Source organism: Leopardus geoffroyi, chromosome X, assembly GCF_018350155.1.
Source record: "Leopardus geoffroyi isolate Oge1 chromosome X, O.geoffroyi_Oge1_pat1.0, whole genome shotgun sequence".
In the NCBI taxonomy this organism is placed as follows: domain Eukaryota; kingdom Metazoa; phylum Chordata; class Mammalia; order Carnivora; family Felidae; genus Leopardus; species Leopardus geoffroyi.
This window is the reverse complement of record NC_059343.1, coordinates 44,470,132-44,488,019: the sequence shown is the minus strand read 5'-3', so window position 1 is coordinate 44,488,019 and position 17,888 is coordinate 44,470,132. Positions and strand designations below refer to the sequence as shown.

At 41.4% G+C, this 17,888-nt stretch overlaps 1 protein-coding gene and 1 long non-coding RNA gene across 4 annotated transcripts; one reads left to right on the top strand and one right to left on the bottom strand.

Moving 5' to 3' along the window:
- Positions 1-252: 252 nt before the first annotated feature.
- Positions 253-6,789, bottom strand: NUDT11 (nudix hydrolase 11). 2 transcript variants are annotated; one of them, XR_006710806.1, is made up of 2 exons: positions 5,896-6,789; positions 253-1,968 (listed from the first exon to the last, which is right to left on the bottom strand). XR_006710806.1 is itself a non-coding variant. In XM_045471463.1 (2 exons), coding segments are annotated over exons 1-2 (495 nt in total). In that variant the 5' UTR covers positions 6,629-6,787; the 3' UTR covers positions 253-1,967. The 2 variants fall into 2 exon arrangements, 1 of the variants encoding a protein (XP_045327419.1); XM_045471463.1 differs by having other exon boundaries at positions 6,135-6,787.
- A 139-nt stretch (positions 6,790-6,928) lies between these two features.
- LOC123594619 lies at positions 6,929-15,976 on the top strand. Of its 2 annotated transcripts, none has more exons than XR_006710807.1 (5): positions 6,929-7,041; positions 8,723-8,812; positions 11,848-11,954; positions 12,703-13,000; positions 14,474-15,976. It is a non-coding gene; the product is annotated as an uncharacterized LOC123594619 (long non-coding RNA). The 2 variants fall into 2 exon arrangements; XR_006710808.1 differs by lacking the exon at positions 6,929-7,041 and adding an exon at positions 7,128-7,366.
- The last annotated feature ends 1,912 nt before the right edge of the window (positions 15,977-17,888 follow it).

Below are 17,888 nucleotides of genomic sequence, written 5' to 3'. Positions count from 1 at the left end.
TCAAAGTTTTCTGGTCATGTCTGGCATGCTGATGACACTAAAAGTCTTTTTACATGTGGAACTGGGAGACCTTCAAGGAAATAATTCACATTGAGGGAAGAGCAAGTTTGCCAATATGTTTAGCAGGAAGAAAACCTAGGTTTTTGGTGAGGAGGGATGAGTGCCTGTCTGGGCTGTAGATTTGTCTTTTAACCAGCCTTCCCTACTTAAGTCTTTGGGATTGCAGGGGCCTACAAATAAACAACAAAGAAATTGTTACTCAATTTTTATTATGGAAAGTTTCAAATATATACAAAAGTATAGAGAAGAGTATAATGAACTCCCAAATATCTGTCACACAGCTTCAAAAATTATCAATTTATTACCAATCTCATTTTATCTATATGCTCATCTACCCCACCCCCAGGTTATTTTGAAGCAAATATCAGTAGCATAATCGTTTCATCTGTAAAATTTACAGTACATTTCTCTAAAAGATAAGGATTAAAAAAACATAACCACAGTACCATATCACATCTTTAAAAAACCCAATAAATTGGGAGATGTGCAATTTCAAATTCTGTAAGGATTAAGGAAACAATATACTTCACTGGTACCATGAGTAAAGGTATAACACTAAAACGGAGCTCACATTTTTTGCTTATGTAATTGCTTTATAAATGCAAAAGAAGAAAACTACCATATTAAAGCTACTTTGGGGCCTCTGTATGAAGCTGGGTAAGAGTGTTGACATTACAAACCCCATGGCAAAACTCCATAAAATTATCTCTAAAAATCTTTGTCATTTTTCTTAAAGTTGCTCTCCTGGACACAGTTGACCCAAGTCCTCTCTATATAAATTCTTCATCTTCTATTCCCCCCTACAGAAGATTTTTTTCTTCAATGCCTTTTCTAAGTGACAACAATTTAGCTCACTCTCCTCCACATTCTCATATGCAGAAACCAGGTAGAATGAGAAGCCAGCTGAGTGTGTCAGAAAAGGGGATGAAAATTGGCCAACTGTATCAGTAAGAGAGGCAAAATAAACCTAGGCAAAGTAAGTGGTATAATTAACTTTGGAAACTGCCTGTACTGCAGTTTTTGTTAGCTCTGGCATCAAATAATAGAGTATCCTGAACCTATAAACTGGGAAAAACAATCTTCAAAGGGATGGTAAGATCACATGAAAGAAGTAGTTAGGGCATTGCAAAAACATCAAATATATCATTTTAAAATTTATTTTTATAAAAATTCACAATATTATATTGTGTTCATTGTATTTATAGTTTTATAGCAAGTGATATTTTTTGAATAAAATTTTCAGCAAAGTAACAACAGTACAAAAACACTAAAGTTGTTACACAAAGGACCGGTTCTACAAAATGTTGTCCTTAAATGATGGGGTAAATCTCAAAATGGTGCTAGCCACTTTGTGGTATGACAGAGAATTATGGGTAATAATTCTTGTCCTTGAACAACTTAAAACTGCCTTGAAAGTTTCTGAAACACCTGATATGGGAAAGCCTCACACTTGGTGCCCACACAGCATATATTCTACTAGCACCAATCGAAAGGGGAATGTTTTGCCACATAGTGATTACAAAATGTGAATTCAAAGAACCTTCAGAGATGTCAACCAAATTTCAAGTAGTGTTTCATATGCAGAATATGCAAACAGTAAGGAAATGTGGTCTTTGCCCTCAATGATATCACAGTCTAATGGAGAAGGCAGATACATCAAAAAAGCGCAACAATAGGCTATAGGTGCTGAAATCAGAGTCTGTTCATGTACAATAGTACAACAACCAGGGCAAGAAAAGTCAGTGGCATAGACAGGTAAAGAGTGTCCCAAGATACAGGAGGGAAATCAGATGAGCTGTCTCCTTGGAAACATTTTCAGAAACGCTCACTTCCACTTGAAAATTCCATTGATCAGTGGTTCACATCAATGATTCTTTCAAAGCCATCCTGCAGATCTTTGCTGTTCATCTGGAAAAGGAAACCAACGTATAATTAGCAGGCTTATATACTAATTTAAGAACTCCTCCAATTGACAAATTTACAAAGAGTCTATGATCTGCATCACTCTGCATTTGGAAAGCCTTCACAGAATTATCTAATGCAGATGCAATGTGAGTCTAGATCAGCAGCTGAAGGAGTTACCTGTTATATTATGAAATAAAAAATGCAGGAAAGCAGTGATACTACAAACTTTGCAAAAAGGTGGGTGGTCATGTAAGACATAAAATATTCTAAATTCCATTTTCTGGACTGTAGGCTTATGGAAATAATTCAGGCTAGTTCTCACCCATCAAAGGGTTTATGGTCTAGCTGCACAACCATGCAAATAAGTACAATAAACTGTTAGAACCATGACACAGAAGAAAGTTTCTTATCCCAGTGGTCAGGAAAGTATTCTCATGGTTTATAAAGTATTATTTTTATTATCTCAAATTTTTATAAATTATATATTTTAAAAAACCTGAGCATCAGATAGATAACTTGGCTAAAGTCAGTGTGAGCCAGAACTGGAGCCAGTTTTCAACCCTAAGTCTGTCTGCCTTCAAGCCCTAACTGTAGTTTCTATCACACCAAACTGTCTCATAGAAACGTCATGTTTTACTTCTATCACCATAGTGACTTTCCCACTTCTTATAGTACTGTTTGCCCATGAACATTTAAAATCTGCTAAATACAGTATAACAGTTTATAAGGAAACAACTACCAAGAAAATATTGATAAAACTCTGGTTTTGTCTGGAAGCTCTCCCCCATGGGACATCTGAAAGTAAAAAGCCCTTACTCGGTCAAATATATCTTGTGTGTGTGTGTCTGTGTCTGTCTGTGTGTGTGTGTGTGTGTGTGTGTGTGTGTGTGTGTGTGTACATACAGACATTTCTAGAAAAAAATATACATTATAGACAGAGCACCAATTATTTCCAGTATACTTATGTATTTGTATTAACCTCTAATGTTTTCTCTTTATACATTAGGAAGAATAAACTATTTGACCAGCTGGAAATGTAAGCTATTTATAAAACATACAGAAAAGAAATTTCTGATGCATGTCTGCAAACCTCAATTATCTGTGGAGAGTAGTACTCTTTTCCCTTTTTTATCAAGGGGAGGGCTGAAAAACCAAACAAATAATGTACAAGTGACTTTTTAACACTCTTGGAAGGAAAAAAAAATCCCAACTGTGCATCAATCTTTGGGGCATTGAGGTGATAGAAATTTTCTATACACTACCTCTGGTTGCCTGTTTTGGCCTCAGACTCTTGGTCTTAAAGAGTAAAAGAGGATCTCCTTGGACCTTTTAACTATTCTGACAAGGCTAGGCTCCCGAGAATATTTCACAAAAACTACTTAAACGAACCTGACAGTCAATGCTGAAAATATCATGACTTATTCTAGATGTTTCTGTCAAAAAAAAGGAAAGAAAAAAAAAGCCCACAACATATTTACAGGCTAATAATTCTTAGTAATAGGTTAGTATGAATACTGTGCATTTTTGTCTTAGATACTTAAGAACCAAATAAAATGATGCATTATTACCTCTAAGAATAACAAGTTAAGCCTCCAAAGTATTTGTGACAGAATTTCAGGTGGAAGGGATTTTTATCAACAAACTTATCTATAAAATAAAGATCCAATATGTCTGATGTGTTAAGGAGGTATTTAAGAATCTTGTTGAAAAACTAGGTTATTGGGAAAAGATATCTTTGGGTCTATTTGAAATTTTATGAATAGTGGAAGTCTGCTCGTTTGAAATTAAATGTGCTCAAAGAGATATACAGTATATATCACTTTTAAGGGAAAATAGAAAAATATTCAATAATTATATTTGATCAAACTATATAATTCAAATGAAACTGTCGCTGGTTTTAAAAACTCATCTTTAAAAAAAAAATTTACTATTTATTTTTGAGACAGAGTGCAAGCATTGGAGGAGCAGACAGAGGCAGACACAGAATCTGAAGCAGGATCCAGAATCTGAGCTGTCAGCATAGAGCCAAACACAGGGCTTGAACTCACGAACCATGAGATCATGACCTGAGCCGAAGTCAGACACTTAACCGACCGAGCCACTCACACGCCCCTTAAAAACTCATTTTTAAATTTACTTTGAGATCATTAGTGCCAAAAATGTTTTGTGAACTGAAACTTGTACTCTATCTGTGCTTAAATTTGTAGGAAGATTTGTTTCCAAAACAGTGGCACCAAACTTTAGAAAGTGCAACAGAACCCACTTTTTAACAGCAATCATATAAACATTTTAGTTTGTAGAAGTACGGTGCAAACCAAATGGAGAAAAGTATTTGAGTATTTTGAAGAGTAAAACACACAAAGAACACAAGAGGGCAGCACAGAAAAGCATACATTCTAAAAGTCAACATATAAAGTTCAAAAACACAACTATTCTATAGTCTTAGAAGAAGTCAGAGTACTGATTAGGAGTAGAAATGCAATAGGCTTTTGAGTTACAGGTAATGTTAATTTCTTGAACTGGATTCTGGTTACATGCATGTATTCACTATGTAATAATTGATTAAGCTGTAGTGTTAGAATTTGTACATTGCTCTGTATGTTCTAAAACAGTAAAATATGAATTTCTAACAAAAGGTACCTGTTACACTTTTAGCAGTAATTGTTTTTGAAAACAGGTTGCTTTAACAAATATTTTAAATGTTAAAATTATTTAATTATGTAAATGTTTAAATTCTTTTCTATTTTATACTCATTATTTACTACTGGAATGTTTTAAAAATGTTTAAGTGTTATATATGCCATCACCTTTCCACCCTTAGTATCCTCTTCACAAAGTAGGTTGTACTTTTACCTGACTGCTGAATGGCTACGAGAATAAAGGTAGTTTCAGAAGAGAGACCTTTGGAATTTAGGTAAGATTCCTGATTTCAAACAAATATTGAAGCAAATGCAAGAGCTTTTAATTAGATATCTCAAAAAAAGTTTGTCCTGTGACAGAAAACATTTATCCTAAATCTTTAATAGAGATTGTTCAGGTGTCCTGACAGTTTAAGAAGTCTGTACCAGCCAAGTATCAAGAAAGGCACATCACTGGACTGGAATGTAATCACCATATAAATCCCATGCCTATGGTTATTGGTAGTCAGGAGGGTTAACTGGAATGTCCACTCAATTCAAATATGTGAAATAACTTTCTTTCAAAGACTAGTTAATATTGGGAGAACCATGGTTATTCTAGGGTATTAAGAAATGGGCAATGAAGTTGCAAGTTGAAGACGAAATCACTCCCTACGAATACAGTTTTCATGATAACATGTACACATCAGGATGTGTTTGGCTAACAATACTTATCCAAGAAGATATTCACTGTCTAAAGTAATATTTGTTAAAGTACATTTGGGCTGTATGGGAAATGGCCACTTCAAATAAGCAGCAAAAAATTACCACTGGTGAAATTTTTTTGAAAATCAAATTATGTACCTATGAGTAAAGAAACTTCTGAAAAGGCCAAATTAGATCACATCACTAAACACAAAATTATTGCCCAGTAAGGAAAGACCATAAGATGTGAAATTTCTTAAATATTAAAAAAAAAAAAATCCATCAATGATCTTTAAACCAATTGCCATCACAGAAGGGCTGGCGCTAATGCTGTGAATGAGAAAGGAGGTTAAGAAAAAAAAAAAAAAATTAAAGATGCCACACCACCAAGATGTTCAGATTTAAAAGGCCTTCACTACAAAACAAACCGCAAGGCTACGGTACTAAAAATGCACACGTGCACATACACACGTGTGTGGAAACGTAAAAGAAAAGAACAACCCACAGCGTGAACACACTTGTACACACACACACACTAAGAGCTGAGCAAGCAGTTAAGGCACCTTAAAAAAAAAACAACAAACAAACCCACGTGGTTTAGGCTTACCGAAATCTGTTACAGTCCTACGAAGCAGCGATTTTCAAAGCATCTGAAAAACGTGCAAATTGTCTGAAAACAGTGCCTGGCAACTGAGACAGTTTGCAAGCGTGATTCAGAGGTCTGCCAAGGAAACAAAAGAAGCCCCCCTCCTCCCCGAGAGACCGCACTAGGCAGCAGAGGTGCTCCGGGCACTATTTATTCTAAGGTAGGCGGAAAGCAGAAGTCTGTGCAGGAGCGGTACATACTAGGGATCGCTCTGTGGCAGAGACGGGGCCACCGAGTTTCCATTGGTTGGGGAGCCGCCCAGCTTTAGTTTCTCCAGATATTCGGCATGCACGGGCTTGTGGCACTGGAGAACCTTGATCGCATCTTCGATTTTGAACCACTCTCGCTTCCTTCCAATGCTAACCGAATCTTCCCAATCCTCCAGAATCTCGGTGACGGTCAGTACGTACACGTACGTTCTGTGCTTGCGGTCTTGGTTCTGTTCGAAAATGCCCAGGAGCCGGCCTAACTTCCCCTTGACTCCCGCCTCTTCGAACACCTCTCGGACAGCCGCACTGCCCGGCTCCTCCTCGGGCTCCATGCCCCCGCCCGGCACGATCCAGCGGTCCGGGTACCGACTGCTACTCACTAACAGCACCTCGTCCTCGCGCTCGCTCCGGAAGCACAGGCACGCCGCCCGCTTCTTGAACCCCTCCGGGTCGTAGGTGCGCGTCTGGTTGGGCTTGCACTTCATCGTCACGGCCACCCGCTCCCGCCGCTCGCTGCTGCTGGGGTCGCTGTCGCCGCTGCCACCGCAGCCGCCCGAGGTGCCAGAGAGAGAAAGGGCCGAAGAGAGGAGCAGCGAGAGAAAGCGCTCTGGCCAGGAGCCCCGGGAGCCCCGGGTAGATGAGGCAGGGGCGGGGGCGGGGACGGGGGCGGGGGCGGGCGAGATACGTCAGTCAGTTCGTCCCCCGTGCGGCCAGAGGGTCCTGAGCGCCGCCGCCTGACTGGACGAGGCGCCGCCGCCCCCGCGCCCGCGCCGGAGCCGGAGCCCGCGACCCCGGCCCCGCGCCGCCGCCAGCGGGTCCGCCACTCCGCACAGAGCCCACCCGCGACTCCCGCGCGCGCCCCCCTCCCTCCTCAGCCGCCGGGCAGGGGTTGAGCGAGGTGAGGCGCATTCGCGTGCGCGTCCGTGTCCCCATTCACGTGCGCGTTCACGTTGGAGGGCGAGGGGCGGGGGCGGGGGTCTCGTGGCTCCCGCAGCGCGCGCGGCGGCGCCGGGGGCCCACTGCGCAGGCGCCCCGCACCTCGCGGGCTGGGTATCTCCTGCCAGCGGGACTTCGGTTCGCCAATCGCTGCACTGTGACTTGGGCCGGGATCGTTTCCACGTGCGCCTTTTGAGTCGAACTTGGCCGTGGCGCGGCCAGACGTTTCTCCTCACCCTGCCCAGCAGGTTGCATGAAACACGTGCACTTATTTTACCCGCGATAAGGTAAAGGGCATCATCACCGTCCATAACAAATGGTACCTCCTTACGTTTTAGGAGGGCCCAGGGTTGTCTAAATGATCCTCAGTATTCCTGGCAAAACCGTACCTAATCTTTGCTGAGTCATAGCATGCCGTTTTATTTCTTCAACGGGTTTGTCCACCTTAAAGGTCAAACAGCCAGTTCGTTTATCAGCAAAATGGGGTTATTTGGGAGTAGCAGAGGAATTGCGATTCGGCACACCTTGGACAAGTCTGGAGATCCGAGCAGGGGAACCTTGCTTTGCAGGAAAAAGAGGAAGTTGAGAGGGAGTCCTGCGAAGGAAAAGTCCATTGCAGGAAAATGACAGTGCAGAGTGATGACAGTTTCTCAAGTGGCAGAGTTGTGGTATTTTCCTATTGGCTGAGCTTGTTGCTGGGGCAGGAGAAATTCCTCCTTCCTCCTGCTGGAGTAGGAAAGTAAACTTCTTCCTGCTGGGAATGCAAGGCACTGTTTGTCCTTGTTGGGGTCCACAATTGATTGCAGTGGTAGCGTGTGAAAGCTTCCCCTGCTGGCCTATGGACTCCCATTTTAATCAGGTTTCCTTGAGGCGCTTGGGTGGCAAGTTCAGTTAAGCCTCCAGCTGTGGATTCCCACTCAGGTCTTGATCTCAAGACGGTGAGAGCGAGCCACAGTCTTGCTCTGCGCTGAGTGTAGAGACTGCTTACGATTCTCTCTCTCTCTCCCTCTGCCCTGCTCCCCCCACCCCCCACTGCACTCCCCCCGCCACCTTCCAAAATGAGGTTTCCTTTATTCAGGGTGGCAGGTTCTTCACCTTGCCTGGCATGTTGGCACAGCCCATCACTTAACACTTTTCTTGAACCCCTACTGACATCTTTCCTCAGTTTCCTATCAGTAAACTTCTCGCCTACTTGTTTCAGCCCTTTGCACTTGGAGTCCTATTCACCCAACAGCTGCAGAACCACTCCAATTAGCCTTTTATTAAATGCCAACAGTCTCCACCCTCCACCGACTGCACCCTCCTCTCTCTTTCTCATTGAGAAGTACCGCTTGGGGTTTTGGAAAACATGCCTATGGAAATCCCTTCTCATTTTACAGTGCGATGTTTACAAGCCTTCTGGGGTGGGCCTCCAACAAGGCCACTTGGTGCTCTGTCACCTCTTTGTGTGCTCAAACTGTCCTCTTGGCCAGGAAGTGGCCCCTCACAGCCCAATATGTAACAACCCCAAAGGCTTCCCCCACTTTTTCATTTTTTCTTACTGTTTCCCTGCTCTAACAGTAGCCTTATGGAGAAGGCCTCTGATGTCCCCCAACTTTTGCCATACTGCAACTTAGGCATCTCTGCCTCTCTCTTACCCACAGACGCTCTGCTGGCATCAAGCAAGCAGGATCTTGAAAACTCACTTTTCCAGTGAAAGGATCCCTGCATCAAAGGGAAACTGAATCTGAAATGTAAGTGCAAAGTACTGAGGAAGCATACAGCCCCAGTTTTAAATAACAAGTTAGATCAGCTTTCCAGGGTCTGCTCTACTCCATTTATACCCAGAATAGCTCATACAAACGATCCTGTTCCCAGTGGCAACAGACATCTGTGATATCTAGAGCATAATATGACACAAATGTGTGGGTTGCATATGAAGAAAATGATAGAATGGAGACATAAAGAGAATGACTTCAACCAATAGAGATACTACTACTACTGACCATATTTTAAGGATAAATGGACGATGAAAGAACATTTGAAGGAATGTGACACCCCGTAATTAAAAACAAACTGGGAAAATAGATATTAGAAGGTTGTAGTCCTCAGTGTGTCTAATACACAAATACACCAGTGATGTTGAACAACTAGAAAAAAATTCCATCACAATCAGGATTTAGGCAAATATACCTGTTATCACCAATATTATTAAAGCTCGCTTTAGATGGTCGTTCCAGTGCAATTAGATTGTAAAGAGAAAAAAAAAAAAGTATTGTTTTAGTAAAGAAGACAACATTTTCATTATTTCCAAGCGATGGGAATATATTCTTGGGAAAAGCCTAAGAAATGATATAAAAGTGAATTCCTTTAAGTGGTAGAATGAAATACTAATATTGAAAATGCCAAAGCTTTCATGTATGCCAGCAATAATCATATAGAAAATATAATGGGGAAATGATGGCATTCATAGTAGCAGTTATCAGCCACCACACAATACTGAACAGCGTAGGTAAAGACATTGCAGTAGGAAATGATAGAACTTGGACTCAGCTTTGAAAGATGATTTGAATGAATCAAGAGGAACTCTAGCAAAGCTGGGAGATTGGGCTGGTGTCTGCGGGAAGGGGTGGCCCAACTCGGCCCCAGCCACATCACAAGTTCCTTCACTATTACCAGTACCTATCTCCTTGTCCTTGTCTCAGCAGAGGTGCTGCCTTCTAGTCTAGTCCATAACTTGCACATCAGAGTGTGCCTATGCAGTAGGCTTCTGTTGGAGGCATATTTTTTTGGAAGGGAGAGTAGAGCAACTTTATAGTATGGAGAGAGGTACAGGCTGGGTTCCTACTGGCAAAGTCATAGCACACTTCTGGATAAAGAGATCCACAGCTTACAGATTTAGTACAATTCCAGAATGTTTTCAAATGTGTTTTTTTTTTTTTAGAATTTCATACAATGATTTTATTATTCACCTGTTAGAGAATAGGGCAAGATAGCTTTGATTTTTTTCTATTTGGAGGCATATTTTTTTGGAAGGGAGAGTAGAGCAACTTTATAGTATGGAGAGAGGTACAGGCTGGGTTCCTACTGGCAAAGTCATAGCACACTTCTGGATAAAGAGATCCACAGCTTACAGATTTAGTACAATTCCAGAATGTTTTCAAATGTGTTTTTTTTTTTTTTAGAATTTCATACAATGATTTTATTATTCACCTGTTAGAGAATAGGGCAAGATAGCTTTGATTTTTTTCTATAGAAGAATAAAAATCCTTTTCGAGAGACTGCATTCTAGTATCTGGTGTACCCATAGTTAACTATTTTTCTGATAGTAAACGTGGTCATTTCACAAACTATTTTAACAGTAGACTGTTACAGTAACGACTGTAATATGTGAATGCCTGCCTGTATCTCCTCCCACATTGTCCTTGGCCTTGGCGAGGACATTTGCTATGTCCAACGGAACAATAGCAAGTGTGAAGCAAGCAGAGAATTGAAAACTGCTTGCACACCGGAGTTTGCCCTCTCTTGCTGCTCTTGACACAAGATAACAAGAAGCATGAGTTAGGTGGGTGATGAGAGACCCGGGGCCCATGCATCCCCTTCACCATAGCTGACAGTGAACCAGTTGCCAGAAATGTGGGTGGGTGAAGCCGTCATAGACCATCTAGCCCCCAGCAGAGCCTTCTAGCAGACAGGGCACTGACCACAGATGCATAAACACACCTTCTGAGAACAGCAAAAGGTCCACTCAGCTAAGCCCAGCTGAAATTGTCGAGCTGCGGAATTGTGACCAAAAGAATTGGTTGTTTACAGTCACTAGATTTTGGATGGTTTGTTGTGCATCAGAAACTGGCTGGTACAACCAGTAACTGCCACCCATCAAAATACAACCAAAAACAAAAGAGAGGGAAAATAAGGTTCATAGTGGAAATTTAACCTCTGCTTGGAAAGGTTGACAGTGAACTTGCCCTGGAAAGGGATGAATTAAAACCTGATAGTTGTCGAGGACAGTCTGTATGCCAAGCCCTGTGTTGATCTCTGTATCCTATTTAACTAACAGCCCATTAAATCTTAAAGAGGAGGTTACTATTTGCAATTCATAGAAGAGAAAGACTTAGAGTGCAGTTTGTATTTGAATTCAAGTCTTCGTGTCTCTACAGCCTATGCTCTCACAACATCACCATGTCTTATCAAAAGGATTATTTTTGCCAAGAGCTATGGTTTGTTGTGTCATTTTTTGATGATGTTCAGAGTTGACTTCTTATGTAAGGTGTTCATTTGCTAAGAGTCACTGGGTTCAAAGAAAGGTATTTTCCATTTCCCGCACAATATAGGGAAAAGAACACCTGAGTGCCTACCTCACTCCCAGCAATCAAGTGTGTCACCTTGACATGTTACTTGACAACTTGAAGTTCGATAACTTCTACACACAGAAAATGGAATTAAGTGATACAGAATAGAAGATGTTCTATTTTGTCATCACTCTAGACATTGCTTTTGATTTATTGATGGTCTGATTGTTTTTACACACTTAATATTTATCTACTAACAAACCTGAACAATGAGTATCAAAATTCCCCTTCAACAGATTAAGAAACAGGCTGAGATGGGTTTAAGTAAGACAGTAAGTGAGGGAGCCAAGGTTCACACCTTGGTCTGTCTGACTCTAGAGGTAATGCCCTTCCTTTCACTGTGACAAATTTCACGTATGTTGAGAGTTGCTGAGATGCACAGTATGTGCCATTCCTGTGGTACAGACTTGCTCTTCTCTCCTTTTCTTTCCTTCCAGGAAGACCCAGGCACCCAGGAGAACATAGCTTCTCTGTAATGTTCTAACACTGGGGGGATCTGTTCTGAGACCAACAGTCCGATACATATTTCTGCCTTTTTTCTCAGGTAGGAAGGAGCAGGCAGATGGGAAAGTGACAGCAACACGAGAAGCATCGTTGTGGAAAGTCGAGCACCTTACTTAGTGAGATGATAGATTACAATTCTAAGAGAGATGGGCTCTCCAGACCCGCTGTTTCCTGGGATAGAGAATGTTACAGACATTCCTAGAGCCTTTTAGTACCCACAGCTGGAACCAGCTTTCAGGCGAGTAACCACAATATACCTGAAAAGATTGCAAGATGTATTAAAGGGAGAGGAGCATGATTCAGTTGGTTAAGTGTCTGACGCTTGGTTTTGGCTCGGGTCATGATCTTACGGTTTCATGAGTTTGAGTCTGAGTCCTGCTCTGTGATGGCAGCATGAAGCCTTCTTAAGAATCTCTCTCTCCCTCTATCTCTGCCCCTCCTCTACTCGCGCTGTCTCTGTCTTTCTCAAAATAAATAAGTAAACTTAAAAAAAAAAAGATGTACTAAAGTAAATCATTTCAGTGATTTTAGTAGTAGTCAATGAGAGAAACATACAGTGTTTTAGAAATCAAATGACCTAGAATTTTAAATCTGGCTCTTTCAAGTAGTTATGCAGCCTTTAGCAAGGGACTATTTCTGACTATGTTATTTCTCGTCTGTGAAGTGGGGATTACAAAAGTACCTACTTCACCAACCTCACATTGCCTGGAAAGATATTCCTGACCATGTGTGCTCACCCTCCCTTTACACTGGGATTAAATTATCTCCCCCTTTTTCTTCCTTTCCAGGCTCCCTTGACGTTAATTCTGTCATCACTCTAATCAAGGAGCTCTGTAATGATTGGCCTGTGTGTTTGTAAGAAATTTCAAGACTGGGAGCCAACCTGAAGCATACCTGTTGCCCCTGAGTCAGCACAGTGCCTGGAACTTGGTGTCCAGGAGGGATTCAAAATACATTGTTTGAGCGAGAGAGTGTGCCAGAAGCTACGTGGATCAAAGGCCAGTTATTACTGTACCTGTTAACTCTTTATCGGTGATAGAAAGTGAAAGATGGGTGAACATAGGTATCTCCACATGCAGAGGTTGGGTGAGTTGTGTCTTTCAAATCACTCCCCATGTGTTCCCAGAGTCTTTGCTTCTTTGTGTATCTTGGATGCTCTGTTTTTCCCTCAAATACAGAATTGGCTTCATAGTGTGTCTGTGCTCGAAAATTCAGTAAAATCTCCCAAATACAAAGTGATCTGAGCAAAAAATACCTCTCAAATTTTTCCCTTTGATCCATGAGTGTATCACAGGGTAAATACAGGACTTTTACTTCTGTGTTCTGTGAGTAATGGCACAGATGGGCAACCAAGGGCGTGAACACAAAGATGAATGGATGTCAAATCCAGGTGAGTCCTTCCGTTCTCTCCAAGAGGCAGCACTCCTTTATTTCTCCTGCTTCTTTGGTCACTACCTCTAGTTCCCTGACTGCTCTGTCTCTCCTTTTCACTGACATTGTCCCTGTGCATTCTTCTCATTCAGCACCTAAACCCTTTCTAGTGTTCCTCTGTCACGTGTCAGAGTGGAATGCTAAATCCTCAGGAAGGAACTGTAAGCACCCTCCACCCCTATTGTATATTGCTAAGTGCATTCATCTCCCCCTCCCACCCCATATTCCTGATCCCCTTTACCTTGGCTTGGATTGCCTCTTAGTTACACTTATCACCCAAAACACTGTGTTATTTACTTGTTTATTATGTTGATTGCTTATTTCTCTCTCCTCCCCCCACCATAGCTCCTGCTTGACTAGAACCTCTTGATCTTAGGAATCTTTGTCTCTTGCCCACTGGGCAAAAGCAGCTCAGAACATTGCTGAGCACACATTGTAGTCATCCGGACCCTATCTGTTGGTATAATGGACCTATCTGTCTCCCTTGCTACCTTGTGACACCCTTGAAGGCAAGGGCCATGTTTCATTGTTCTTTGTCAGTCCACCATCCAGAACAATTTCTGATACAAGTGGAAAGGCATCGCTGAATATTTGTTGAATTAATTAGTTAATTGATCCTTTGAAAGTGACACTGGTAGGGCAACCATTCTGTTTCCAAACTGCAGTTATTCTAGTAGGTGCCATTGGTGTCAGCACCATGTATGTATCAGCTTCCATGCTAACTAGGCTAGTCAGCTGGGAGATGTCTGCTGGCTAGAAGTCTGCCTCATTTTTTGTGGATCCCTCCTAGGGCTAGCACTGTTCTTCCTGCACAGCAGGATGTAGAGTGGTGTTTCCAGATCTTTGTCATTCATCACTGGATGGCTTTATCTGTGCAGGACGTGTACCATAATTTACATAATATGTTTCAAAATAAAACTGTATCTTTGGGAATAAAAGATAATTATATAATTAAACAGACAAAATGAAGGCAATGAACTGATGTAGTTGAAATAAATGTTGAGGTTCATGTTAAGTAATAGTGTACATAATGATGGCCACTGCACTAGGCTCTTCATTGATCTTTCATTTGATCCTACAAAAAAATGCTTCAAAGGAAATATCCTCATTCCTATTTCTCTTTTTCAGGGAAGATATTGAGATCAAGGACATAGTGGAAATTGCCCAGGATCTGAAAGCTAATGGTAGCTACATGAGGTGGAAACTTGGGGCTCATTGATGATAACACCCCAGAAAGTCTGCAGTGGAGGCCGACCCTGCTTAACTTGCCCCCAGCAGTCCTGTTTGTTCCCCTTCCATTTTCTGCTGTTTCACCTCCACCATTTCATCCACCATTTCATCGTGTCTGCCAGCATTTCAGAAGCCCTCTTCCCAGGATTCTGTCCCCTGCTTCTTTGGCACAGTGTTGATATATTCAACACTGGTTCTGGTTGTGGCAGATGAAAGTTGACTGTTTTGCGTCCTTCTGAAGGAACAGAGTAATTGTGATTTATAACTCTTTCATGACTTTTGATGATTGTGGATCCTGAGGAAGGTCCTTGGCTGCAGAGCTGGTTTCCTTGTGCAAGAACCCTATTCTTAAAACAAACAAACAAACAAACAAACAAACAAAAACCCTATTTTTGGCAGGACGCCCTTCTCTTCCACAAAGGTATCAGACCTGCCCAGGAGGAAAGATAGCTTCCTTATCAATGACACTGAGCACCCACAGGCCCGGACACCAGGAGACCAGTTCCCCCAGCTGCAAAACAGGTTTCTCAGGGTCACTGAGCTGTTCCACAAATTTCATAGGCTCCTTAGATAAAGATAACAAGGCACATGCAAATGATGTTTGGCATCAATTTGGGAAAAGGAAAACAGCTGCATCCCTTCTTTCAGAGTAAAAGCTTTGAGTACCCCCAGTAAAATCAGCCTGTGTGGAAAGATGCACCGTTAGTGAGCACTATGGTAGAGTAGCTATGACCAGGGGTTCTGAGCCAAGCACTTTCTCTGAAATTTGATATTGTTAAGAAAACAGCATTTCCTTTTCTTTTTTTCCATCTTCCTTTGGGTTACTTACTTCAAGGCAAGTTAAAAAATTATTGGTTTTGTTCTTTTTCCCAAAGTACAATATTGTATCCCCTAGTAGAGGACACCAATTATACTCTTAGCTTCTGAAATTCACTTTAACTTTGATCAAATAGCTTTTTCTACCAGCCTACATCTCAAAGGAAGTATCCTGGATTTGTTGCTTTGGATGAACTTTCTGATGTCTATAGTTCTTAAAATCCTCATAAAGGAATCCTACTTGGTTTTTTATTTCTTTGTTTCTTAGCTACTATAACAGAAGACCCAATAAAAGCTCTTCGAGGGCCTACCATGTTTCAGGTCTTTTGCTTATCTTGCTGATAATTGTCATACAATTCCTATGACATAAGTACCGTTACTCCAATTTCACAAATGAGGATATTGAAGCCCAGAAAGATAGATACGTTGGCCCTGACACGTGAGTAGAGTGGCAGAGCTGACATTTAGGACTGCAGTCACAATCCATTGACTGCATTGGTCAGCGTATCCTGACATTTAAAAAAAAAATGAAAAAAAAAAATTGTGTTTGTGAAAGTCATCGTTAATTAAAACATTCTCTACTATTGTGATGTTATTTTACTTTTAGAGTTTTACTTAGAGTAAAACTTTTACTCTTATTTTACTTTTAGAGTTTTGCTCTTGCAAGTAATACTTTTCCTTTACATGAAATACTAAGTTTATAACATTACAGTTGGGGGTGGCAGATATGGAAAGGCGTAGACATGACTAAGTCCTGGGAATTGATGCTGTAAGCTATATTGTGTGATGAAAAGTATGCTATGTGCTATGTAGAGGCACATGGACAGATGGACCAGATTTCTATTCCCCCAACACATCCCACCTTCAAGAAGGGTTTGCATGGCACCTGACACTCAAAAGCCACACGTATGGTACTGATATAGAAAGCATCTACTGCACTACATCCAGACTGGAAGTGGGTGTTTTTGCTGTCAATGTTTCTGTGTGAAATAGATGAATTCAACAAACCTTCAATGCCTACCGTGTTTCATGCAGTGTGCTTCATACAAGATATGCAAAGAAGAAATAAAACATGGTTCCAGCACTTAAGTACATTATAGGATAAAAAACAAAAAGTGGAATGTAATTTGTGAATTAGAAGTCCCCACAGGGTACATTTGCAGTGCGGAACAGGAAAAGAGGAAGAGGAGACAAAGAATTGGACTGAGAAAGAATAAAGGCAATAGGAGCAGGAGTCCGATCAGGGGAACTGAGTCCTTGTGACTGTGAACATGCATGCCTGTAGCTGAAAATTGCAGTCTTTGGGGACTCACAGACTTGATTCCATGTTCCTGAATGTACATAATTTTCACCAAAACAATAATCACATTACCAGTCTTATATTTATTGATTCATTTCTTCAGTTAAATTTCTTGATATGTGTGTTTTTTGTGTATAGATCAGTTTGCATTTGCAAAGCCTAGGGGAATTGCAGAACTTCTCCGACCGAGAGGACGTTTCAGAAACTGAGAGATTATTAGAAAGGCCGACACTGATTATAAGGCCGGGAGGTCATACACTAGTACTAGAAGCTATTGAGCATAGGGAACTGGGATGAAAGTCAGAAAATCCGTATGTCCCACACACTGTGGAAGGCTCTGGGATTAGAGGGATCATTCAAGCTGATCCAGCTGTCTTAGTACAGAAAATCATGCAGGCAGATCTTAACCCCAGGGATCTGTAAAGATTTGTCAACATTGTTTATCAAGGAAGTGTTTTACACACACACACACACACACACACACACACACACACACACACACACCTAACAAATTAGAATTCTGGAACTCAGCTGGGATCACAGAGTGCTGGAGCCAGTCTGTCTGACTCTAAAGCCTCAAAGAATGTCTATGACATCAGACCCTTTTTCATAATAATCTATTTGAAATTAATTCAGAGCCACTACCTGCAATTCCCCTGGCTGTGCATGTCTGTTGTTGCCCCATAAGAGATCCTTGGAACTTAATGTTCAGCCTTATCTGAAGGGTAGGGGCTGAATGGGCAGCTCTAGCGTGCAAGTCCTTCACACTGAGTATGGCACACATCTTGCCAGGAAATGTCCTCATTGTTACTGTCACACTTCAAGCTATCTGTTCTTGCCTCTAAATTGCAATTAGTTTTCACTACACAAGAATTAGAATTCTCTGCACTGTGACTCTGGCTGTGCTTATTTTAATTTGCACCTTAGAGCTACATGCAGCTATGGCTGGGTCAGAAATTATTTCTCATTCTCTCCAGGAAGTTGGATGATAGAGAATTACCTTAACCACAACAGATTCAATACACTAATAACTTAAGTGCCTGATACCAGTTTTCTATTGCTGCATAACAAGTTGCCACAACTTTAGCATCTTAAATCAACCCACGTGTATTATTTCACAGCTCCTATAGGTCAGACATGTGTGGATCCAGCGAGTTCTCTGCTTAGGGTCACACAAGGCTGAAATCAAGGCGTCAG

What these genes read in the sequence shown, in the direction of transcription:
- NUDT11 (XM_045471463.1), bottom strand. Translation starts at nt 6,628, where the DNA reads ATGAAGTGCAAGCCCAACCAGACGCGCACCTACGACCCGGAGGGGTTC.